The sequence below is a fragment of the Hevea brasiliensis genome, chromosome 8, assembly GCF_030052815.1.
Source record: "Hevea brasiliensis isolate MT/VB/25A 57/8 chromosome 8, ASM3005281v1, whole genome shotgun sequence".
Taxonomy (NCBI): Eukaryota; Viridiplantae; Streptophyta; class Magnoliopsida; order Malpighiales; family Euphorbiaceae; genus Hevea; species Hevea brasiliensis.
The window spans coordinates 6,790,406-6,816,549 of NC_079500.1; the positions used below are offsets into that span (position 1 = coordinate 6,790,406).

At 30.6% G+C, this 26,144-nt stretch overlaps 2 protein-coding genes across 3 annotated transcripts; one reads left to right on the top strand and one right to left on the bottom strand.

Moving 5' to 3' along the window:
- Nucleotides 1–4,471: 4,471 nt before the first annotated feature.
- On the bottom strand, nt 4,472–9,172 carry LOC110642523 (leucine-rich repeat receptor-like serine/threonine-protein kinase BAM3). Its single transcript, XM_021794612.2, has 2 exons — nt 6,173–9,172; nt 4,472–5,175 (listed from the first exon to the last, which is right to left on the bottom strand). The coding sequence occupies exons 1-2, from the start codon at nt 8,736–8,738 to the stop codon at nt 4,781–4,783; spliced, it is 2,961 nt and encodes a 986-aa protein (XP_021650304.2). The 5' UTR covers nt 8,739–9,172; the 3' UTR covers nt 4,472–4,780.
- A 12,427-nt stretch (nt 9,173–21,599) lies between these two features.
- LOC110642533 (60S ribosomal protein L3-2) lies at nt 21,600–25,621 on the top strand. 2 transcript variants are annotated; one of them, XM_058151133.1, is made up of 6 exons: nt 21,600–21,776; nt 22,853–22,957; nt 23,743–23,853; nt 24,073–24,377; nt 24,659–25,068; nt 25,196–25,621. In XM_058151133.1, the coding sequence occupies exons 2-6, from the start codon at nt 22,873–22,875 to the stop codon at nt 25,452–25,454; spliced, it is 1,170 nt and encodes a 389-aa protein (XP_058007116.1). In that variant the 5' UTR covers nt 21,600–21,776; nt 22,853–22,872; the 3' UTR covers nt 25,455–25,621. The 2 variants fall into 2 exon arrangements, with proteins under 2 accessions (XP_058007116.1, XP_058007117.1); XM_058151134.1 differs by having other exon boundaries at nt 21,613–21,717.
- Nucleotides 25,622–26,144: the final 523 nt, after the last annotated feature.

Genomic DNA, 26,144 nt, shown 5'->3' on the forward strand with positions numbered 1-26,144 from the left:
CAAGCGCTATTGCAATTGGGAGCTGGACCTTATTTATGCCTTTTTGTTGGTCATTGTTTATCTTTTTTTTTATTTTTTTTTTATATTTTTTCCATATTTTATTTTTTTCCATGATAAGATAAGAATCAAGCACATCTTCCTTTAATTTTTAGTTTTGATTACAATTTAATGATGAAATAAATTAAAAAGAAAAACTAAATTTTATTTAAAATCAAAACTCTAATAAATTTAAATTAAAAATAATTAATTATTTCTGTTGAAATAACAAACAAAAATGATTTTATACATATTTTCAAATATTTATAAAAATTATGAGTAACTAATTTTGATAAAATTTAATGAATAATTGTCATTAATCACTAATATTATATATATATATATGAAAATATTTATATGGAATCAATATTTATTATCAAGCAATAATAAAAATTATTAAGAAAATATATATATATTTTTTTTTATCTTTATCTGTTATTTAATATTTTTATGAGATTAAAAGTTAATTAAATTACTTAAATTATAATAAAATATTTTTTAATTTAACTAAATTACTATTTACCTAATTAAGAGATAGCGACATGTATTAAAATGAGTTTTAAAGAATTATATAAATAATTTCAAAGACATAAAGGTAAAATTTAACAAAAATTACTCTTTAATTTTCTTAAAATGATATATAATTATGGATAAAATAACTTAAAAAGATAAATAAAATTAAACAAATAAAGTAATTAATTTGAAATCATTAGTTGCTAGGTTCACCATCATTATTATTACTCTATTATTTTACTTTTATTCATTTTTTATGATAATTAATGAAGTAATAAACCAACTTAATTATAATAAAAATGGCAAATAAAAGTAAATAGAGAGCTTAATAAATTAAGCCATAAGTATCAAATTAAGCTAAGGATTCAAATTCACTTCTTTAATTTAGGTACAATAATTAAATAAATTTTTAATGCTTTATTTGAATATCAAAATTTAAAATAAGAAATTCAATTTTATTTTAATATAGATTATTGAAATTTTGTGAATTTCAAATATCACCATTTTACGTATTAAAAAATTATTTTAATATATATTTCAAATAATAATATTTTATAAAGTATTTTGAACTCACAATCAAATAAAATATTTTTATATTTATGATTCTGATATAAATTCATAACTTTAATTAATTAAAAAATTATAATTTTCTCAAATTCAAATTTCACATTTTAAATTTTAGTATCCAATAAAAGGATTTTTTTTTATATAGTTAATTAAGACCTTTAAAGATTTTTTTTTCATATATATAGTTAATTAAGTCCTTTAAATCTCAAATTGAATTAAATTAAGTCAATTAAAAAATTGTAAAGAGTCGTTTATGTGAATATAAGCATATTAATAAGAAGATTTTTTTTTTTAAATAAAATTTGATAATGCATTATAACAACACAATCTCTTAATAAAAGAAAAAATATATATATAAATATAGACAATTAAAAAAAAATTTCTCAGCAAAAGAAAATAATTTTCTAAATGGTAATGGTCCTTTTCCTTTTTAACGACAAAAAGAAAAATTCTGCAGTTTTGCCTTTTTGGAAACTTAATTAATTATTAAAAAATGCAAAAAAAAAAAGTTATTTATAATTATAATGTGAATATGAAACTATTTATAAAAATAGAATTTACTTTAAAAAAGGCTAATAGAAAGATTGTAAAATTATTAAAATATATTAGAAAATATAATAAAAAAATAGTCATTAAGCATAATATTATCCTAAAATAGTGTAAAATTTTTGCATAATATTGTCTTGTACATTTAAATTATAATAAATTTAGGATGATAAAAATTAAGCATAAAAACTGGTATGATAATTTTAGAGTTTTTTTTTTATCAAATGAATATAAGTTGTATTTTTTTTTTTTTACTAGTTATTGGGAATTACTATGTTATATAGGTAAATTTTATATATATTTAATGTAATAAATATACATTAATTTTTTTTAAAATTATTTTTCAGAATGAAAATTAAAAGTTAAATTTTCTTTCTAGTTGTTGAAAAGTAAAAATATATTTTATAAAATTTTAAGTTACATTAAAAATTAAATTTAATACTGTTGTCAAATAATATATTCATTCAATTGAATATATAATTGTTTAATTTATGTGTTATTTTTTAAATTTTTAAAATATTGTGTGATTATTTAAAGCATTGTAATTATCCTTGAATCATAAATAAATTGAGCAAGAGATAATATATATGTTATGATTTAAATGTGGTATTTAATTTTATTAATTGATGTATATATAATATATATGTCGGTGTTCGTCGAAATCCACAATGCACAATGAGGCCTCCACGATATGGCACAGGAGGACACTTGGCTAGACATTAGTGTATTTTTTTTAAATTTAATTTACATTTAAATCATTATCAATTTATTATGTACATTATAATATATATGTTTAATTCAAACGACTTAGACATTTGCAATTTCTTGTTATTCTTTTTACTACAACTTCAATTTATTTCATATATTTATCTAAAATTACTTCTAATAAATTATTTAATTTAAATGATTACTAAAATTAAACTTATAAATATTTCACAATGACATTAAAATTTATTAAAAAAATATTAAAATATAAATCTAAATATCAGTGTTCCTCATTCAATGGAGAACTAAATGATCTGAAGATAATAAAATTATTAAGAGCACTACTACATAATATAAAAAAAAAGGGGGGGGGGGAAGAGAGGGAAGAGAACTAATCGAAAAAATTGAATGAATATAGTAAAAAATAATAATAAAACTCAGCTGATATTTATAGATGGAAAGAGTTATTGGCATTTTCATATGAAAATGCCACTCTCAAAAGTGTTTTCATAAGTCATTCTCTCTTTAATCACTGGTTCATAAGCTATTTATCTCTCCAATTATTGTGTTATGCTAACCATAAAAACCTCTTGTTAGAGTGGTGTTTTTAGAGAAATTCGTCGAACACTCATTTGTTAAGAAAACTCTATTCCTAATTGCATTTTCTTATGTAGGATGTCACTTTGGTAAATAGTTTTCATTTCACATTACAATTGTAAATATATACATTTTTTTGCATTTTTTAATAATTAATCTTGGAAATTTGCTATGTACTGCAGCCCATACAAGAATTTAAACCACCAAATTTTAATTGATTAACAAGTCATACTAACATGTTACATTGATAAAAATATTATTATTTGTACTTAAAAATTCAAAATCTCTAAGCAATTCATATTGTATTTTAAACCGCCAAGAAACTCATCAAATACTGTAAGAAAAAAAAAATCTACTAAGGGGAGATAAGATCCCATAATGAGAGAGCAAATCCTGATATTGGAAAAAGAATCTTAGATCCATTTTTAACAAACATAGATTTTAAGAAATAAAGCAAATATATTTCAAATGAATACAGATTTATAAGCTTATTAAAAAAAAAAGGACAAAAAAATTTCAATGAGATAGTCATTGGTGATAAACTCTCATTGGTTGCCGTCTAAGAGTAAATCTAAAGGAGAAAATAAAGAAGATGGGAAAAAGAAGAGTTTCTAGAGAAAAAATAAGAGCCTTTCTCTTTAAAAACACAAAAGAAGAGATAAGAATTTACTTCTGCCACATTAATAAGAAGATTACTTGCTCTTAATTTGAAACAACTCATAAAACTTGCAGCTTAAGTTGCTTTCCTTTTAGGCAGTCTACATTTTAGCTAGAATGGGACTATAACGATTCACAATAGAGCATTTTGCATTTTAATGAAATTTACATTTTCTATTTTATCCATAAAAAACTCCACCTCGTAGCCAAGGAGGCAATGAAAAAGGAGACAAACCTTTAAGAGATGGAGATGCCATAGGTAGATGCTTTGGGCCAAGGGAGGTTGTTGAATCCAAAATTCTCTTCCTCTTCGTCCTTGAACTTCAGGACTTGATTCACTTGGAATTTTAAATCAACCATGCGTTTATCTGCATCTGTTCAAATTTTCACATTATTTTATTCTTTTTATTTTTATTAATTTCACCTGCTAAATCGTCAGATTAAAATTCAAATCCTCACTATTCTAATCTTTTTACTTAAAAAAAAAAATTGATCAAATCCTAAATGCGTGTTATGATTAATATATAATTAAAGGCGAGATACATTTTCCCTTTGATAAGAAAAACAATTATCCATAAATATTTTTTCAATTTAAAATGGAATCGTTCATTAATTTTCTTATTTTTCTGAATATAATAAATAATATAAAATTTCATGAATCAAACAGAACCTAAATTTTTTATTAAATTACTTTAAAAAATTACTATATAGGGATGCTTCTAATTATGATGCCTTGGATCCACACACTCAGAAGTTATAATGCTGTCTATGCACAGCTATAAACATTGATTATGGCAAAAAGGGGAAAAGGGGTAGAGATTAAAAAAAAAAAAAAATTTGAAGTAACATGTAAAGCAATCAAATATAGCATTGTATAGAGAAGAGTGTACAATACAAAGAGCATGCATGACCCCATTAATAAAAAGATTGCAAGCTCTACAGCTAAGGGGACACTCCTTAAAAAGAAGTGCAACCCACAAATTATTCCTACATTATCTATATGGTCACCAAAACTCCTATGCCTAATTCTAAGCTCAAGAATTAGAAAGAAAAATATACTTTGAACATTTATAGAGAGAGAGGAGAAAAGCTATAACAAAAATCAAGCCAAAAGACACCATTAAAATACTTAAGAAATAAAAAAAAAAATTCAAGTCTCTTAAGCCAAAAGGTCCTGTTTAGATTTCGCATAAGTTTTTTCTTTTTTATCATTTTTTAATTTTTGAGAATAGTCTGGAGAGTTGCGAGCGAATTCCGATAGCATTTGAACTGCTTCTCTCATTGTAGGGCGTTCAATGCTATTTTCTTGGCAACACAACATTGCAATGAAAAAGAAATGCATTGCTTCATCTTTAGGTGCTATTGTTAGTCTTGGATCAACAATATGCATCACATCTTCTCTGCGATTATTCGTCATTCTTTTGCTCCATTGTACAATATCTACCCCTTCACCGAAATCGCCGACCGGCCGCCGACCGGTGAGAAGCTCTAAGAGAACAACCCCAAAACTATACACATCACTCTTCTCGTCCACCTTCAATGTGTATGCATATTCTGCAAAGACAAATTAGATGAACAAAATTTAGTTATGACATAGCTAAACAATTTAATCTTTGACATAAATTGGACTAGGCCTCATAGGACTACTAGAATCCAAGCACAACAAAACCTTATTTGTAGAATCTTCATGTTGGGATTAAGGAAATTAAAAAAAAAAAAGAATAAATATAAAAAAATAAAATATATAAAAATTTTATATATATGGAGAATAGTGAAAATTCAAGGGAAAAAAAAAACTCTTTACACCTAAGAGACCAAAATCAGGAACTGCACGCAAAAGATTAGTGTTTTAAATAGGTGTGCATGTCGGTTAGCTTTCACTAATCTCAACGTGCTGTTACGTTAGAATCAATTGTCAGACTGAAATAATCAAAATGTGTCAGATTTGGACCTCTAAGATTGAGATATCAGGTTTTTTTGCGGACCCCAACAAAGTGCTTCAGTTCTTTTCTGTCTGTTCGAGTGTTGTGTTGTGAATACCAAAAAAATTCTATGTCTCTCTCTCTCTCTCTCTCTCTCTCTCTCTCTCTCTCTCTCTCTCAGCACAAATCACGGGTGGTTTCTCTGCAGCCTGCCAATTTATCAGAGAGAGGGAAAGAGAGAGATGAAGAGGAGATGCAGTATCATATACAGTACAACTTACATGGGATGCAAAATTTAATTCAGTGGGTCTACTAAGAATTGGTGATATAGTTCTTGAACTCGAAACCTTTTCACTGCCTTTGTTATGAATGATTCTTGTTTTGTTCATCTCAAGTTCTTGATCCAAAATGTTCACAGTTTTGACATTACGAGAAAATTTTACTATACAGAATAACTAACTTAACTAACAAGGTAACCATCAGCCATCAATCATCTACGGTATAATTGTGCACAAAAATAGAAAGCAAGCATTAGTAATGTGTGTAAAGATGTAATAGTATGTTCAAAAGCTGACTCTTGATATCATTTAATTGGAAAAAAAAAAAAAAAACTGAAGTAATGTACTTACCAGGAGCAATATAACCATAAGACCCTGCAATTGCTGACATGCACTCCGATGCTCCCCCATCAATGAGGAACTTTGCTAATCCGAAATCTGCAACGTGTGCTTCGAAGCTTGAATTTAATAGAATGTTGTTGGATTTTACGTCTCGATGAACAATCAATGGTGAACAATCATGGTGAAGGTAACACAGGCCTTTAGCAGCATCAATGGCAATTTTGTACCTCAAATTCCAACCCAAGAAGGCACCCTTTTTGCCATGTAATGCTTCTCCTAGGCTTCCATTTCTCATGTATTCATAAACCAGCAAGTTGGTTTCTTTGTTGGAGCAGAAAGCGAGCAATCTAACGATGTTTCGATGCCTAATGTTGCCTAGTGTTTGAATTTCTGCTCTAAAGCCATGATCATGGCTGTTGGTGCCAAAACCAAGTAATTTTTTAACTGCAATTTCGACCCCATTTGGCATTTTCCCATGGTATACAATCCCAGCTCCTCCTCTACCAATTACATTTCCATCTTTCACACATTCCAGGATGTCTGTGACTGTGAATTCTAGCTTTTGGAAAGCTGTCAGCTTCCAAGAATCAGAGCTGTTTTTCTTGAAAGACTTGGCCTTGATTATGGCAGCAGTTGCAAATATCAGAGAGCATATCAGCAGGCCTAGAGCGAAGATGAGCTTGAAGTCACTTGGGGCTTTTCCTGGTGTATTGGTGATGGTGGTGAAATTGCAAGGATTGTTAAGGAAAGAACCACAAAGTTGAGGATTGCCTGCAAAAGAGGAGGCATTAAAGAGGGAGAACTGGCCAGATTCTGGTAGCTTTCCGGAGAAATCATTGAAAGAAAAATCAGCAACAGTGAGGCTTTTCATGGAACCAATGGATTTTGGTATTGTTTGGTCCAAGTGGTTTCTTGACAAGTTCAAGTAGTTCAAGATATGGATGTTGGATATCTCTGTTGGGACCGAGCCAGAGAGGTTGTTCTGGCTCAAGTCAAGGAAAGTGAGATGGAAACAGTTTCCTATTTCAGGTGGAATTGGACCTGAAAGTGAATTTCTGCTAAGATCAAGCATTAGTACTTGATGGAGGTCTCCTATGGAAGGTGGAATTGGACCTGAAAATTGATTTCCACTAAGCAGAAGGATTTGGAGGGAAGAGAAATTAGAAAGCGATAATGGCAAAGGACCTGAGAGGAGATTGTTTGACAAATTGAGTTGGCCTAATTTAACAGGTTTAGACGAGCTATTAACGTTCTCTGATAACGTTCCTGACAGGACGTTGTTCTGCAATTCTGCTAAATTCAACTGAGGCAAGTAAATGAAGCCATTTGGAATGCTGCCATTCAAGTAGTTCTGCCCCAACCTCAATCTAGTGAGACTATAACATGTCCCCAGACCTTCTGGGATTGGCCCAAAGAGGAAATTCTTCAGGAGAATTAGAATCCTCAACTGATTAGAGGAACACAAGTCATGTGGGATTGTACCAGTGAGCTTATTTGAGGACAAATCAAGAGTCTGAAGCTTCCCATTTTGGCCAAGTTTGCGAGGAATCTCACCAGTGAAATTGTTCATCCATAGCGCCAGTGTTTCCAAATCAGGCAATTCTGCAACATAGTCTGGAATGGAGCCGTGTAGTCTATTCAAGAAGAGATTGAAGAGCTTCAGTTTCTTGAGATTGATGAACTCAAAAGGGATTTCACCAGTAAGTGCGTTGTTGGAGAGGTCAAGATTCACCAAGTTGGTCAGGTTGCCTAACTCCTTTGGAATAGAACCTGAAAGATGATTGGCATGTAGATATAGAGTATCAAGCAGCTTCAGTTTTCCTAGCTCACTCGGAACTGGACCATCTAGTTGACATTGTGGTAAATTCATGTGAACTAGATTCACCAAATTTCCAAACTCTGCGGGAATCCCACCTTCGAAAACATTGTAATACCCCAAGTAAATCTCCCTCAAGTTTGTGAGATTGCCCAACTCACCAGGGATTTTTCCATGAAGATTATTTCCTGCAAGCGAAAGATACTCCAACCCCACCAGTTTCCCATAGCTTGCTGGGATTTTGCCATAGAAGTAATTGCCACAAAGATCCAAGTACTTGAGTTTCTTCAAGCTCAAAATCCCAAGAGGAAGGAAAGCAGTGAAGTTATTGTTGTAAGCATCGAACACTTCCAAGTTTTCCATTTCTGAGTAGTTCCAATCCAAACCACCATTGAATTCATTGTTTGAGATGTTAATAAACCGAATGTTACTCAGCCTGACAATTTCAATGGTGCCTGTGAAGTTGTTTCCTGCAAGAGACAAGTTGGTGAGCTTATCAAGCCTTGAAATCAGAGGTGAAACAGAGCCATACAGATTCAAATCTGTCAAGTCTAATGACACAACTCGCCCGCGAGAGCAAACAACTCCATTCCAAGAACAAACTGAGCTTGGATTCGACGAATTCCATGTGCTCAAGCCTGGTTCTGGGAATGCAAATCCTTGTTTAAGTGAGACTAAAACGTTAAAATCACTGACTAAAGAAGCAGAACAAGAGGTGCTAAGAATAGAGAGAAAGGTCAAAGCAATGAAGGGGACCATGTTTTGTTGATAATTTTCTCAGGGGAATTGAGTTTGGAAGGACTTGAAGCAAAGACAAAGGGATTTAAGCACTTGGGTATGGATGGATTTTCTACAAAAGGAAGGAAAAGTGAAGGGAATCTGAGAAACTTCAAGTGTGCATGGGCTTAAGGAATCAAACATCTTCACAGAAAGCGTCTTCAAATACAAGGAAGAAGCTAAGCCTCCCCTTTTCTTTGCTTCTCTTTTCTGTTCATTTTCTTTTCTTTTCCTTTCTTTTCTTTCCTTTTAACAAGAAAAGAGAGGGGAGAGAAGAAGAGGGTATTGAAATTCTTGAGAAAAATGGTTCTTTCTTGTTTGCTATACTACTGTTTCCTAAGCTTCCCTAAGCTGAGAGAGCTAAGAGGAAAAATAAAAGCAGAAATTAAGGAGAGAGAAGGAGAAGAAGGGGCTTGCTTAATTATTTTTAAGGAACAGTAATTACGTTTATAAAGAAATAAAAATGATAAAGCCGTTGGATAACAGAAATTTAAAGTTGAGATTAAGGGAAGAAAAAGTAAAGTTGGATGCCGCTGCTGCTCTTTCTTTCTATCTTTCCTTCTTTCTTTATTCATATGACAAAAATGCCCTTTAGCTTTAATCAAAGGATGCTCTTTATTGTTTTGAATGAGAGATGTTGGAATTGCGCTTTGAATCATTTAAAATGGCTGCATTGCCCTGTTACTTTTGATAAATGACAACCATACATGTATCCTCTGATTTTTGCACTGACTACTCTATATTATGATTGCAAACTAGTGGAGAAAATAATGGATGCATGAAATTATTACAATGTTATTTCTGCTTTATATAGCCCCAAATCTTCCATTAATGAGGTTTATTAACATTAAGAAACTAGACTTCTTCATACCAAATTAAGAGATAATTGTGTTTCAGTGCATTAGACTTTTTTGCATTGCAGCCTCTAACAAAAGGTGAAATATTTGTAGCAAAACTATTTCTTTTGCATTGCAGGGAAGCTATTTACATGGTCTAAACTCCTGACCTCCAAATTATGATGCAGTGAATCAGTCTGAAACAAGGAAAAAATTCGCTATTTATTATGCACAATGAGTGTTTCAGTGATGAAAATCAATTTTTCCAGCAGAGAATGATAGAAAAAGGGCAAGAGAATGACTCTTTTGGATAATGGGTATTGATAAAATGCTGTACAATTGCAAGAAAAGCAAGTAGCAGGAGAAGCAGCAGGAGCATGACCCCAAACTTCTTCCAAGAGAGTTTTATCTTATCATTTTAGGCCATTGCAGGTACATTTTTTTAATGCAGTATAAAAGTAAAAGAAAGCTAAGCATCATTCCTGGATAACTTTGGGATATATATCTCAGTCAGAAATCATATTGCACAGAGAAATTCCATTACCAAGAGTAGTAGTACAGCTAACCAATATTTAATCCTTTCTTATGACATAAATCATATGCAAGGGTGACATAAAAAAGCACATTAGCTCCTAGATGATGCATAGAGGACCCATCAAAAAGTTGCATACACATGTTATCAGAATCATACTAGTACTGCAATGTAGGTTGGACCAAAAATAGATTTTGAAATCACACCAATTGTGTATTTTGATGCATAAGGGTAATTTTCAATTACCTATAAGGTGTTAAATTTTTTTATCTTGAGTTGGAAACATGTGCCTGCAAGGAACAGTGGGAATTGCAAGAAGTAAAAGATGATGATTATTAATATATCATTACTATGTTTGTTGAATGATCAATATATAATTGTGTTGTATGGATAGGTTGCATGGAAGCGGGAACCAGTGGAAGCTTTTTTATTTGATCAACTTTATTCTTTCTTCTTCTTCCTTGCCCTACAGGACCAACAATTGTCTTTGTTTAATGTGCCTTTGAGCTTTATTAGAAGATGGAATAGTCTTAAAAGAGGGCTGAAAAGTAAAAGCTAGAGCAAGATATATTTGCTTTTGATCCTCCACTTCAAAAGAAAAATCCTTGATCCCTCCATCTCTTTACCTATCTAAGCTCCTTCCCTCCCTCCTTCTCTCTTTCGCATGGAAAAGAGTGCTCTTGTAATAACTTGAACACGATCAAATACCCATCTTCACATCACTCCTATTCCCTCTTTCTTTCTCTATCTGTCTCTCTCTTTCTCAAAAGAAAAATCCATGGCCCCTTATACATGGGAAGGAGTGCTCGTGTGTTAACATGAACTTCTCTCTTTCATGTGGGTTTTGTCATAAAATAGTGGTTGGCTCCACTTGTGCTTGATACTCTCTCATGGGTTAGGGACTTGGGAGGTTGCTCTTTTGAGGTGTCTCTATCTGTCTTATTGATGGGCAGGTCTGCCCCTCCTTGAAGGGTCACTATCCTCTGGTCTGCCTGTCTTATGGGCTGGAAACCTTCATTTGGTCACTCAATTCAATTTAACATACATGAAGAATTCTTTATTTTTGGTTAAATCCTAAGTGGAAACATCTAATCTCAACTTGACTTTTGGCTAGATCTTCATGTCCAAACACAAGAAGCCAAATCAACCCATTCTAGATTTATTAGTCTTCTCTTTGATTTAAAAAAGTTCTGTCAAAGAAAGATCAAATAATCTTAATAATTGCAAAAGCAGAGCAAATTAACAAAATGATTTGATTTTCTGATTTATGATCTTAGTAATTGCAAAAGCACAAGAAATTAACAAATGACTTGATTTTCTGATTTACATCTGCCATTTCGTTTTCCATATATTGTTTCCAAATGACCAGTTGTTTGTACCTATCCCAAAAACATTGGGTCCATTCTCATATTTATAGCATCACAATCAAGAACTCTGCTGAAAAATCTGTCAGGAATATTTGGCAAAAATATATTTACATATATATCAATTCTTTCTGTAGGAATTTATAAGCTTTAATTTTTCCTTTTTTATTTAATTTTCTAAATGCAGCAGGCTTCCCTTCTTACCAAGTCCAATAGAGGAAGGCTAACAAACCATTATCATGGAAAAATGATGATCAACAACAACAACGAATCTTAATTCAAGCTAGTTGGGATCGGTTATATGAATTTTTTTGCACCATTCAACCATTTTAGATACTAAAAAAATTTAATGATGATCATTAAAAAAAAAAGGAGGAGAAAAGGATTGCAAGGAAAAACTAAGAATGTAGCTCACTTTCTGCCATCTAATCGAACTATACAGTACACAGGAGGAAGGAGAACCAGGTTCTTCCTCATCTTTCTTTAGGAATTATAATTAAAAGCAGCTTTAGATGTCACAGGTTGTAACATTCCTTCTCTGGCAGTTGCATTGTTCATCTGAGCTAAAAGAAAAAAAAAAATCCTTTTATTAACCTTGATTACTACCAGCAGTGGACATAGCCTATATTGAATCTGGAAGACTCAGGTTAAACTCTTAGTACTCAGTGAAAGATTCAGAAAAAATTATCAGTAGGAGCAATGCATATAAATATATATTAATTGATGTAATTATATAGTTTAGACCAAAATCCGATCTAAACAAGTCGGATCTAGTAGACCTGGAGCCAACGAGAGACCAAACCCATAAACCATGGGTTCAAGACAAACCTTCTCCGACCTTTAATAGATTCGATAAGATCATTTCATCAAAAAGTGGTTCAGATCTTAGATGTTTGGGAAATTGGTACACCAGCTCAGAGATCGGATAAATATAAGGTATATGATGATTGAATATAGTTGGCATGATCTTCGCTGAGAATCACGATAACAGTACAATTCATAATGCATGGCTAGGGGAAAGCACGGGATTAGCCAACGAGATTACTGAAATCATGCTACTATGTCTTTTACTACTATATAAATGGGCTCCTAGCACCTATTTAGGTACGCTTATTGACTCTATTATAATAATTGTTTCATTGCTATTGTTCTCTAAATTCTTCCTAACTTGATAGTTGGTGTGGTTGTCGTTAGGCCGCAAACCTCATCATTTTCTGTGATCAGGCAACCCGAGATCTAGCCACATCTATTTGGCAACACAAAGAACCACGACAGCATCAATTAAAAAGTTATAATTATTTAATTTAAACAAAGATATATTTAAAATTTAGTGGGGCAATATTAGTACACATACAATGATATACTAAAAAATTATAATTAAAAATTATAATAAACAGGACTAATTGCTTATGAATAAAAAAGAAAGAAATTAGTGGCTCTAAAATTTGATGGTATACGGTACTGTTAAGCCCTATATCCTCCTCAGAAACAATTAAAAGAAAAAATCATTGCTGTTATGGAGAATGTGACTGCACAGAGAACTGCTACTGCTACTGCTACTGCTAGTGTCCTCTCAATGAATTGAACCAAAAGGTGTCTGTCTGTAGAGCAAGATTTTCCCTTTCATCAAACTGATAAGAGTAGCGGCACAATGGCCAACAGTCTCCTTTGTTTTGTTTTATTTTATCTTTTGTTACAACCATTCTTTTAACTTTTATGTATGCAGAAACCACTGAAGAGAGGACTAGCAAGGAAGGGTCTAGATTCGATCTATTATGAATCCATGACATAAATATGGAGTTCATATTTTTACGTCTTGAATTCATAGTAATAAGAGCAAGGTTTATAATGCATGCATGCATGCTTCAAAAATAATACCACATGACAAATATGCAAGGCGCGTGAATAGCACTCTCCAATTATCTAGGAGGAAAGTGACTCCACATCAGCCGGCCCTACGTCGTACAAAGCTTCACTGCTATAGCTTCATAGATATGCACTCTACTAAGAAGCAATAAATCCTCCACAGTTGCACATATTGTTCAATTTTTGTGATCTTTTTCTGTACAATTTGATTTGCCTACGTTTTGTGCCACATGATAACAGTCAATTTCTTTGTTTTAAGCTTGCTAGTTAGCTTGAGTTTTAGGAGCCATTGCTTGTTAGTTAGCTTAGTCTTGAGGAGCCATTTCTTGAATTTATTTGTTTCATAAATTATCATAATCAACTTCTGCATTTTCTAGCATTTGGAATACTCAACAAAATATATTTTTCTACTACAAAAAAAATTAAGTCATTATCCATTTTATCGATTTTGATAATTTTATTAAGTGTGAAAACACACATACATGATATAAATATTTTTCATGAAAATATTTTTCATATACAAATTATTTTTTATGAAACAAACGGAATCTAAAAGTTTAAATTATTTGTTTAGAATAGAATAATTCACCTATATTTGAACAATTATAGGTACATGTGGTTTGCAACAAATTGGCCTTGGTTCGATTTAGGTTCGAAGTCAAATCAAAGTTGTCCTTGTCCAATCTATGACTAAATTAGACTGAAGCTTCACAATTAGAATTAGATTGAAATCATTTCCCTTTTCTCTTGAATTTGATTGAAATTGTACTGACCGGTTTCAATACAGTCCAACTCAATTCAACATTTTTTCTTTAAAAAAAAAAATCATCGAATTGATTCAAATCGAATAGAATTAAAATCAATTGACCCCATAATTAGATTTAAAGTCCTTAATTTTACAGACCGAAACCAACCTGTGGCAGAGACTAATATGCTAAGTGATTGACTGCTATATGTGCGTTAGACTTTGGAGCATAAATTTATAGATGTGAGATCATGCTAACTCCTGAAGAATTTAAAAATTAACCTAGAGAGAACATCCATTATAAAGGAAAAAGAAAGAGGAGAATCAAGCAAACACTCAAGTACAGAGCTTCAATATTCTCAAAGTTCATTACTTTCATCATTAGCCAAGCAATGATAGTCTTATGTAAAAATGTTTATTAATTAGCATGTCCAAAGTACTTTGGATTTATTAGTCTTGTACCTTTCCATAATTAATGTGTAATTTTTTTTTTATCTTGGGTTAATTTGCTCTAGTAAATTTGTTAGACTGTTTTGATGTAGACATCTATCTCAAAATAGTGATTTAATTAAATCCTAGTTAATTTTAGCCTAGAATTGGAGCTCCAGCTGCTCAAAAGAATGTTAGATATGGGTTTAATGCCCTGATCAGTAATATTAATTATTTTAATATATTTTAGTTATTTTAATAGCTATTATTTATTTGACTAAAGTTTAACTATTAGAAATTAGCTGCTTATATAATGATTTAAAACAAAAGTATTCGGTAAAAATAATTGTTGGATTAACTATTAAATATAAAAAAAGTAGTATCATCTTGTTAACTATAGTCAAAACGCTCTCTCAACTTATAAAAACTATGAAAAAATAACTTTTCATGAGCCACTCGCCCAATCTTGAAATACTAGTATAAATATTATATCACTAAATAATATAAATAAGAGAGATAATATTTTGATCTTAATCAAAATACTAAACGCTAATTTAAAAACTATTGCCGAACAAAACTTAAATGGAAAAATTTTTATCCAGATTTGATCTATTATAAATTTAAAACACAAATAATGAGATTTATGTAGATTTTATCATACATTTTGTATCTTGAATATATGATAGACGGAGTCTATACAATAAAATTCTGGTCTAAATAATAGATAGAGAACAAGTTGAATTGGACTCAATGATTAATGGATCAAAAATTTGTGCTAGCCATTAGCAAATATATACACAAAATCTGTTGTATTGGGTAAGGGATGAAAAAGAAAAGGCAAAAGGGTGGAAAAATAAAAATAAAAGGTTCAAGTTTAAATATGAGAGGAGCAAAAGGAAGGGCACCAAGCCAGTAAGGGAAATGGGGTGCCTTTTTTTTTTTTTTTGAGTACTTAATGGTAATAGATAACATAATTATTAGAGTATCAAATTAATCAATAAGAAAGGAACAATAGAAATTAAAGAACATTATTGCCCTTTGACTAGGAGGCTCTCAAATTATGAAAAATTAAGACATGAGCATATAAAGACAAGCTTTAGCTACAGGATAGCTAGCTTTAATTGCTTTCAGCTTCAGGCTTAGAACCCTTTGAACGCCTTTGGCATGCCATGCCCTTAAAAGCTTTCCTCAAAAGATGGCTGGGAAGGCTTGTGTTTGCTTGGAGGGTAAAGGGAAGTACCATTGGGAGATGGCAAATTGGCCTTATGGTCTTCTTGTGCAACCGTTGGGGAAAAAAAGAAAAAGAAAAAGAAAAAACAAGAATGGGGCTTGATTTAAAGAGAAGCAAAGAAAGAAAGAAAAAGAAAAAGAAAAAAGAATGCTACTAGCAAGCCTTGTACATAAAGTCATGTTTATGCCAACTCTTTCCTTCTACTTGGAACTACCCAAAGTCACACTTCTTGATCATTTCTTTATACTAGACTAGCAAAGAATTAATCTAGTTGCTATTATTATTATTATTATTATTATTATTATTATTATTATTATTATTATTATTATTATTATTATTTGGTTTTCCATAAATTAAGATTTAAGTTTGAATGGTTAATAAATTTTAATGTTAGATAAATTATTGACCATTTTTATTACTTGTACTGATTGATCTTCTTTAAAGATGTAGGGAGTTAGAAAATATAACAAATTATTGAAATTTTCTTTGATTCATCTCTTTTACTTAAGACAAAATGGAAAAGAGGGATAATAAAATAAAAGATTGGAAAAAATAAATAAATAAAGGTGGGCTAAAATGTTGAAGTGGGGTGCACTTTTCTACAATGGAATTAGTGTAGTTTATTGATTAAAGTGTGCACAAACTACTCAACAAAGCAAAAACCTTACTAAGACTACCATGCACTACCCCAGAAAGAAAGAGACAAAGCACACCTCCCTAGTAAACTGGTAGTTCTCAATACATTATAACACTATAACTAAAGCAACTACACCATCCCTTATTGATCATCAAATGGATCATCAGTTCATCACCTACCCTTAGAATTATATTTTCTCCTTTTGAAAACATTAGGGCATCATGGCTAGGACACCTTTGGAAGCTAAATTTATACCAGTCCAAAGCGCACTCCTGTTTCCAGGAAAAAAGTAACACTCTTCTCTGAATTCACCTTTTGCTTTGGTTGCAGGCTGGCCCTCACTATATTTGCATGCCTATCCCTGAATGCCAAGTTTGTTATCAACTTTTGAGAAAGCTCAATCATGTATATGGAAGCCTATGAGTCTTTGGTCTCCTAGTAAAATTATTTAAAGTAAAGGCTCTGTATAGTCAAAAGTTTTCAAGATTAAATCCCATTAATATTGAATTACAAAGCATTTTATTGTACATTTACCTTGTATTGCAAATGGAAATTCTTATATATATCTGTTTATTATCAATTCAAGACATATGTAACCTACAGATAAAATAGATAATATCTATATGTTGGTGTTTTGAATTTATAACGCTCAATATTAAATGTTGTTTTCTCTATATGTATTCGTTAATTAAATATCAAGAACTTGGTCTTCCAAAACCTTTAATATAAAAATAAATCCAAGGCCTCAAAAGTACAACTCCACAAAGAAATGTTGAGAAACAAGACAAAAACCCATTTAAGTGGACAGAATCTTATTTAAAATTTGTCGTTAATCTTGTCAAATTAAGTGCTTATGCAAAGCAACAATAACACCTCATAATCTGCAAAAATCTTGTCCATTGTTTGATTGATAATTTTTATTACCTAACTTTTGGTTCCATTATAAAACTTTCCTTGCATATATTATCTCTTCAGAGTATCATATCTATCTTGGATACTGTTTTTTAATTACCAAATGTTTTCTAAGCTAAAGACCTTAGTTATATACTGCATGTAAAAGCTAACAATCTTAGCAGAAACACATGCATGCATGAAACCACTTATTCTGCCAAATTTTGTTGTCCTCTAGTTTACTATAATTTATTATAATTAATAGAAAGATATATAACTATTTTTGAAATTCCTCGTCTGTACACTTAAATTTTTAGTTTGAATATTTTTTGACTAAAAGATTCAGTGTTTGAATCTTGACCAACCTATTTATTAGTTGAATATTTTAGTACAAAGTAAAGTGAGTCTGTGCTTGTTCACACTTCAAGTCTTAGAGACTTTCGTATGTGGGGGTATAACAGAGAAATATAGAACTATTTTTGCGATTCTCATTTACAAGTTTAAACATTTAAATTGAGTAATTTTGTCGACAACAATCATGTAAGGAGTGGAGGAGCATTTATTAAGTTTGAATATTTCTCAATTACTAATTGTGATATTTGTTACTTTTATGATGAGACTCTATCTATCTTACTTTCTTTAAATTATGTGAAAAATTGTAATTATGTAATATTATCACTATTTCTAAAATATCAAATGATAGAAAAAGAATTCTCCCCTTATGTTTAAAACTTTATATTTACTAAATACAACTAAAATTAGTAATTTATAAAAATAAATAATAAAATTAAAAGTATAAAATATAATATTTAAGTTAATTAACAATAAGACGAATTTATGCTGTGAAAGATAACTCTCAACTTTTTAATGATAAAAGTAAATAATATCACAATAAATAGATAAAGAAATTTTAATTGAAAACCTTTTCATTTCCTGTACTTTAGAAATGAATGAAAATCGATGAGATTATTTCCAAATTGATAAATTTTTTACACTTTTACACCTTTGAAAAATCTGAAATTTACTTGCTAAATGTGTATTACAATATTGATTCTTTTACCCTTAATGAGAGTTGTGGAAAAGAAGAAGTGCATTCTTGAAAGAAAATTACATTTTTCTTCGTAAGATACAATTTTCTTTTTTCTTTTAAGGGACATGCACCAAAAGGAGCTATATAGATAAGGGATGGTGGGGAATGTTGGGAAGAGAATATATATAATATAGTACCTAAGAAAGAACCCTACAATTGAAGGTCTGCGGCTAACATGAAATTGATTGATACTTTTATTAATTTGTATGTCCCATTTTAACATTATGATATTGACCATAGCATGTGGGGCTTGATCACCCTGGCATTGGTGGAATTCCATCTCATATTCAACTGGGTTTGTCCACTCTCTGTCTTTTTGATATCATCATTGTCACTTATGGCTTCCCCCTCCTCTCACAACATATATATATATATATATATATATATAAATAAAGGGAGATTTTAATAAATAATAAAAAATAACATTTGAGTTAAGGATCAAGTTGATAATTTTTTTTACATGTCTCTCCCTAGACCCAGGTATCATATACACTCCCAAAATAAAGAGTCTTGAATACTAAAAGAAAACCACATGTGCCTAACAAGATTAAGTGAATACCGCAAAATGTAAAGGTATTCATATTATAAATCTTACTAAAACTGCTTATTTTTTATCAGAAGCTTATAATTTAGTTTTTGATGCAAAAAATAGGAGAAAATAATTCTTAATTGTTGATATCAAAAATAAAGCGGTAGATTCAGTAACGCAGGTTGCAATATATTTTCTTTATTATTATTATTACTATTATTATTATTATACTCAATTTTAAATGCTCAAAGCATATATTCATTATTCTTTCTTTCTTCCTTTCTTTCTTTTGGTTATTGCTTTGCATGCATTCTCAAGTTGAAAGGCATTGAAATCTCAAAAGGGTAGTTGAAATTTTTTATTGATATCCTCATTGAAAAATTTCGTTGCTAGTGGGGCATCTTGTTAAAGCATTCCGTTGTTGTCCTTGAGTTGGCAAATTGGAAATCCTCTCTCTCTCTAGTCAATGAAATCTGCTTATTTTCTCAAAACCTGATAATAAGAATAAGAATATGAACATGTTCTCATGTCTAATAATAGTAAGGTATAAATTTTCCCTCCAACTCTTTATCAAATGTATAATATAGTTCAAATTGACCTTTCTAACCTAATTAATATAAACCTTTTTCAATTAGTTTAAGCAAGTTTAATTTCATTCACATATATAGGATTTTCACATGTATAGGATTTTCTTTACCTTTATGTTATAGACTCAAGACATAAGATATATAGTGAGACCTATTTATTAAATATGTGAATCTTACATATTTATATTTTAGGTCTACAATGGACCGAATCTATGCAAAAATTTCTCCACATTGTACCCTTATATTAACTGAGTGTATTGAGAATAAATTTTGCTTTTCAATAAATTCAGATCTTGATTAATAAGAAAGAAAAATTTTCATCCTTACCAACTAAACTAATTAACCTGTTGGATTTATATTCTAAGAATTTGATTGCAATGAATATAAGCTTGTTATTGTTTGAGCAAATCTATAATTCTCTTTCATGGTATTGTTATGTGGCTAATACGTTACATTCTCCTTTATTGCATTACCATGTGACTAATACGTGGCATTGTTCTTCATAGTATTGTCACATGATTCTCTATTATATCTAAGTTATAAATTATTTAATAGCTACGCTATTAATATTATGATAAGTAGCCATTATTATAAAATAATTTATACATATATATTAATCATTTATAATATGAAATCTTTATTAAAAAGTTTAAGAGATAAAAGTAATAAAAATAAAATTTGAAATGATTAATAAAAAAGCTTGACATATGGTATTCTCTTTTATAGTATTGTCACGTAACTAATACATGACATTCTCTTTTATAGTATTACCACGTAACATTTTCTATTATATGTAAATTATAAATTATTCAATAGTTACCATATTAATATTATAATAAGTAATTGTTCTTATAAAATAACTTACAATATATTAACATATATTAATTATATATAGAGAGAGAAATTTTAATTATTTCCATTATAAAATCTTTATTAAAAAATTTGAGAGATAAAAATAATAAAAATAAAATTTAAAATAATTAATAAAAATTTAAAATATTACATTATTTTTTATATATTAAAATTAAAAAAATATATAAATTAAAATTATTAATAAAATTCTCTAATATTATCTATTTTTGTTTTAATTTTTGAAATCATTATTAATGATGCATCAAAATTAAAAATATAAATAATATGCAATCATAAAGATTGAGAATTTGAACTTATTTATCTTAACTTGAAATTCATAACATATTTACATCTTATAATTCCATTTAGAGAGGTATATAATAAGTACAATAAAGTAATTTATTACAAATGTATGTATGTATGATAAGCATAACATTCATAACATTCTTTACTATACATCTTGTATAATCTATATGCCTCCCTTTTTTTCTTAATAACAAAACATATAAGTATATAAATTATTATTAATTTGAAAATGTATTATGCTATGTTTAAATAGAAGGATTTGACCTTATGAATTTAGAGTTAAAATAAATATATTATTTCGATATTTTAAATAAAAATGAATTTAAATTTAATTCAAATTCTATGTGTTCATGATAAATATTTAAAATAATTACTTGGATCTTGGCTTATTATTTCAAAATCATCTCACTTCAGTCGAATGTATCAACTCTACATGATATAATAATCTTTAAAAATTATTTTTATTAGCTAAATAAAAGATTTTTAAATTTATAATTTTAAATCAAATATTTTAAATCCAAATCTTAGAATCTAAGGTAACCTTAATGATTTTTCCAAATATTCAACCCCTCAAATGTTTGTATATAATTTTATTAACCATAATTTATCCCACAAATTTACAAATTAATTATATACATCATGATTATATAATTCTTATAAAGAAATTTATTTACAAATTAAAAAATTATAAAAAATTAATTAACTTTAATTTAATGATACTAAAATCCTCTTCAGCGTTGTCCATGAGGTAGAAGTTCAAGTAGCCTTTAAAAAAAAAAAAAAAAAAAAAATCAAAAATACAAAATGAGATCCAAGTCCAACCCATTAATGTCCAAAAGCCCAGCCTAATTTTGAATATTGGAGTGGACTAACAAGGGGAGTAATGGGTTTCTCTTCTCTAAGCCCACATAATATTTGCCATGGCTGCCCAATCGGCGCCTTGCAGAAAACCCTAACCCTAATCCCAAATTACCCATCCAACGGACAGGAACACCCATCAGACGCTAGTCGCAGCCATTGGATCTCATTTGCGAGCGAGATAAAAACTCTAGCTAAAGGTTTCTAGGTATCTCACAGTATAGCTGCTGCTTTTGTAGTGATATTCTCATCTTGTATCGTCTTGAGGTACTATCGTTCATTTCTCTAATGTATATATAAATACATGTGATTATTCAATTTCTAGCTGATTGAATCTATATGGGCTGATTTGGTTTGCGGTTTTTGATTCAGTAATTGATTAGTTTAGATCTGTACAGGTCTCTGTAAGGAATTTGGTTTTGCTTGTTTTTTGCACTTTTTCAAAATTTTTAGAGGTGTTTTTGTGATGCCTTTGTCATGGTAAACATTTTGATATTGCGGTTTGCCTCGTGTTGATTTTGAAATGACTTCTCTTTATAAGAATAATCAAGGCTGGAGTCTCGGAAACGGCTCTTTTTGTCAATATCCTGAATTGGGTATTTGGAAAGGAATACCATTGAGCTTCGAGATTTGGCATTATTATTATGCCATAGGCCTTCGGTTGGGGGGCATTTTCATTTCATCTACTGAGGTTTGGTGTTGATATCATATGTTTACAGGTCAAAGGCCGATATAATTTCATCCTTTTTTCAAAGTAATTCTTCCATGTTTAGTAATGAAAAGATTATGAACTTTTGGTTTTATGGCATTTTGATGATACAGCATATATGTATATATATATTTTAAATTAATTTAAAAGCTGAAACATATATGTTTCTTTTGAGGATTTCATTCAGGTTTGATTAATTAATTTGAATGGTTTCCCTTGTTTATTTAAATTTATCTTTTTATTATGCAAAGATAGGAAATTTTTCTCTGACGCCGTGTTCCTATGGAAGTCCATTATATTATAAAACAATTCATTTTAAATTGTTAAAAACTAACCATTCTTTTTGAGAATTTTAATCATTTGAATTGAATTGAATGTTTCTCTTTATGTACCTGTGTTTGAGTCATTATGATTTTATCAGAAAAATTTATTTTAATTTTTAGCTCTGTATGTAATAATATTTGTTTTAATTCATTTGATTGAGAGTTTAATGCTTTATTTGGTTTTATATACTCATATAGATTGATAAATAATTCTTTTGAATTTCACTGACTATCATTTGAAAAATATGTTCTTTTTGTTATGATTTTTCTGTCTTTCAAGGAAATAAGTTTGACCTTCATTGGTGTTGCAGTGTTATCCTGAGGTTAAAGCATGTCTCATCGCAAGTTTGAACACCCTCGACATGGCTCTTTGGGATTTCTCCCAAGAAAGAGAGCCTCCCGACACAGAGGAAAAGGTTTTCAATACTTGTTTTGATATCATTATTGCCGAAGTTGTTCATAATTCATTGTATATTGTTGTTTTGAGTTTGGTGGATAATCTTGTTTTTCTAGATGCATAGTTGTAATTTGCTGCTGTTACATCAATATATCATAAACAATAGCCATGACTAAGAGCTTCTGTACTCTTGATAACTATTTGTGATATGCATTCCTTGATTTTCTTTGCAGTTATGCATTGATTGTTTTTCTTATCAGAAATTGCTGTTGCCTATAGTGGGTTTTGTTAGTTTTGATCTTATTGTGGTTTTTCTTTAGTTTTAGCTAGGTGCTCGATGTGTTGTGGCGTCTTGGTTTTTGTTGACAGGTGTAAAATTATGATCTTTTAGAGGAGAAATTCAATGTATAGTTTATTCTTTTGGCATCTCATTTCTTCTTTGGCATGACAAAGCAGCACGGGAATATTTATGTTTCAATATAACTTGTTCTCTGTGCTGTATGAGTTTTACTAAATGGCCTAGCATTAGTTTGTTATCAGATATAATTCTGCACACAGCCAACCAGTTGGCGTAGCTTTTAATGCAAAATATTCTAACGTGGTGTTTGCGTATGGTATATTATCCATCTTATACGTTTCCATGAGTCTTGTACTTGCACAGTTTTTGCATTGATCCATTCATGATTTCATGTGCCTTGAAATTCATATATTTCAATATTTGTTATTATCTGAGGAGCTGATTTTTTCGCATTCTTCTGTGATGTTAACTTGTTGGTATTTTACTCTCTTCTATGATGTTTACAGTGAAGGCATTTCCCAGAGATGATCCAACAAAAACTTGCAGATTGACTGCTTTTCTGGGTTACAAAGCAGGGATGACTCATATTGTCAGAGAAGTTGAGAAGCCAGGGTCAAGTGAGTCTTTTAATATTATCCTTTACTTAGTATGCTATCATAGTGGGATGTCTTTCAGCATTTAGTTGCAACTATACATGTCTAAATGTGATGATGTCTTTCTGGGGCACATTATGTTTTCCTTTCTCTACTTGATTTGAATGTATTCTAAATACAGTGCTACATTTTAATAATTGTCCTGCTTATTTGTTCTGTAATTTCTGTACCCTCTTCTTTCAGAGCTCCACAAGAAAGAAACATGTGAAGCTGTTACCATCATAGAAACACCACCCATGGTGGTAGTTGGGGTTGTAGGTTATATGAAAACACCCCGTGGTCTCCGTTCACTGAACACCGTCTGGGCCCAGCATTTGAGTGAGGATGTGAGGAGGAGATTCTACAAGAACTGGTGCAAGTCCAAGAAGAAGGCATTCACCAAGTACTCTAAGAAGTTTGAATCTGAAGATGGGAAGAAAGATGTTCAATCTCAATTGGAGAAAATGAAGAAGCATTGTTCTGTCATTCGTGTCTTGGCACACACCCAGGTATTCTCCTCTTCAATGATTTTTATTTTTAAGTTCTTGTGCATTCAGTTTCCTAATTTTTAATGAGAAATCATTTGTCAACAATTGAGTAGCACCTTACGACATTGATGGATTTCTGATCCTCCTTTCAGAGGATTCATGGATTTGGTACTTTTTACCCTTTTTTTAAATGCTTTTCTTTCATCCTTATTCATTTTTTTGGCATGATTGAGTTGGTAGATGCAAGTCTTGAGAATCTGAATTTAGAGCTGGCATTAAATCTGACTGTTTGACTTCTACAGATCAGGAAGATGAAAGGTTTGAAGCAGAAGAAAGCTCATTTGATGGAGATTCAGGTAAATGGTGGTGATGCTGCCAAGAAGGTCGACTTTGCCTACAGTTTCTTTGAGAAGCAGATACCTATTGATGCGGTTTTTCAAAAGGACGAGATGATTGACATAATTGGTGTGACCAAGGGGAAGGGCTATGAAGGTGTGGTTACTCGTTGGGGTGTCACCCGTCTCCCCCGCAAGACCCACCGTGGTCTGCGGAAAGTGGCATGTATTGGTGCTTGGCATCCTGCTAGGGTGTCATTTACTGTTGCTAGGGCTGGGCAGAACGGTTACCATCACCGTACTGAGATGAATAAGAAAATCTATAAGCTTGGGAAGTCTGGCCAGGAGTCTCATACTGCAATTACAGAATATGACAGGTTAGCACTGGTGCTTGTTCCCTCCTATGGTCCCATACTTAATATTATGCCTCTTGATATTACTTAAGCAATTCATAAAGATTTTGGTAATGCTGGTACATTTGCTGATATCTGTCACACATAACAGGACTGAAAAGGATATCACACCAATGGGAGGATTCCCCCACTATGGTGTGGTGAAGGAAGATTATGTGATGATAAAAGGATGCTGCGTAGGACCAAAGAAGCGTGTCGTGACCCTGAGACAATCATTATTGAATCAGACATCTCGGGTTGCTTTGGAGGAGATTAAGCTCAAGTTTATTGATACATCCTCCAAGTTTGGCCATGGTAGATTCCAGACAACCCAGGAGAAGGCAAAGTTCTATGGGAGGGCAAAGACTTGATTTTAGTTGCAAAGGAGAAGATAAATAAACATCATAACCTTTTCTCCTTGCTTTTGAAATATTGAGTTCATTATTCAGTTGGTTTGGTGGCCAGAATTTTTTTGCTTCAATGATTACTTAACCTGTTTGCAGATTTTATAATCAAATTAATTACTGCAATTTATATATATCCGCGTGTGAATGATGTCAATGGCCCCAGTTTTTATCCTTTCAAAGGGCATGATGATGTTGATTAGTTATGAGTTTTTGACTTGTGTTTTTAGAGCAAATTATGATTCTTTTAGATTCATTTTCTGAATTATGATAAATCAATGTTCATTTGGTCCAGAAATCAACCTTTTGAAAAAAGAAAATTGTTTTGCTAGAAAGAAAGCTCCCTTTTTAGTTTTTTAGATATATAAACTTTCATTAGAATTCATTTTAAAAAGCACATTAATTTATTTTAAAGCAGATATTTTTTCCAACTCAAATGTCTATAATTTAAATAATATAATTATTTAATTTTGGTAATTTGAATAGTTTTTATCTATAATTATAAAAAATTAATGAAAGGGATTAAATAATTTATAAACTAAAATAAAAAAATAAATTAACTAAATAGGAATTTTTCCTTAACATTATTTAAGAGGTGAGGAAGTGAAAGATGGATGATAAGCATATGTGTCTGCAATCTTGTATGCAAAGTTCATA

Coding starts and splice junctions, on each gene's coding strand:
- LOC110642523 (XM_021794612.2), bottom strand. CDS start 8,738: ATGGTCCCCTTCATTGCTTTGACCTTTCTCTCTATTCTTAGCACCTCT. Junction 5,176..6,172: donor TTATGGTTATATTGCTCCTG/GTAAGTACATTA, acceptor TTGTCTTTGCAG/AATATGCATACACATTGAAG.
- LOC110642533 (XM_058151133.1), top strand. CDS start 22,873: ATGTCTCATCGCAAGTTTGAACACCCTCGACATGGCTCTTTGGGATTT. Junction 22,958..23,742: donor CTCCCGACACAGAGGAAAAG/GTTTTCAATACT, acceptor TGATGTTTACAG/TGAAGGCATTTCCCAGAGAT. Junction 23,854..24,072: donor AGTTGAGAAGCCAGGGTCAA/GTGAGTCTTTTA, acceptor CTCTTCTTTCAG/AGCTCCACAAGAAAGAAACA.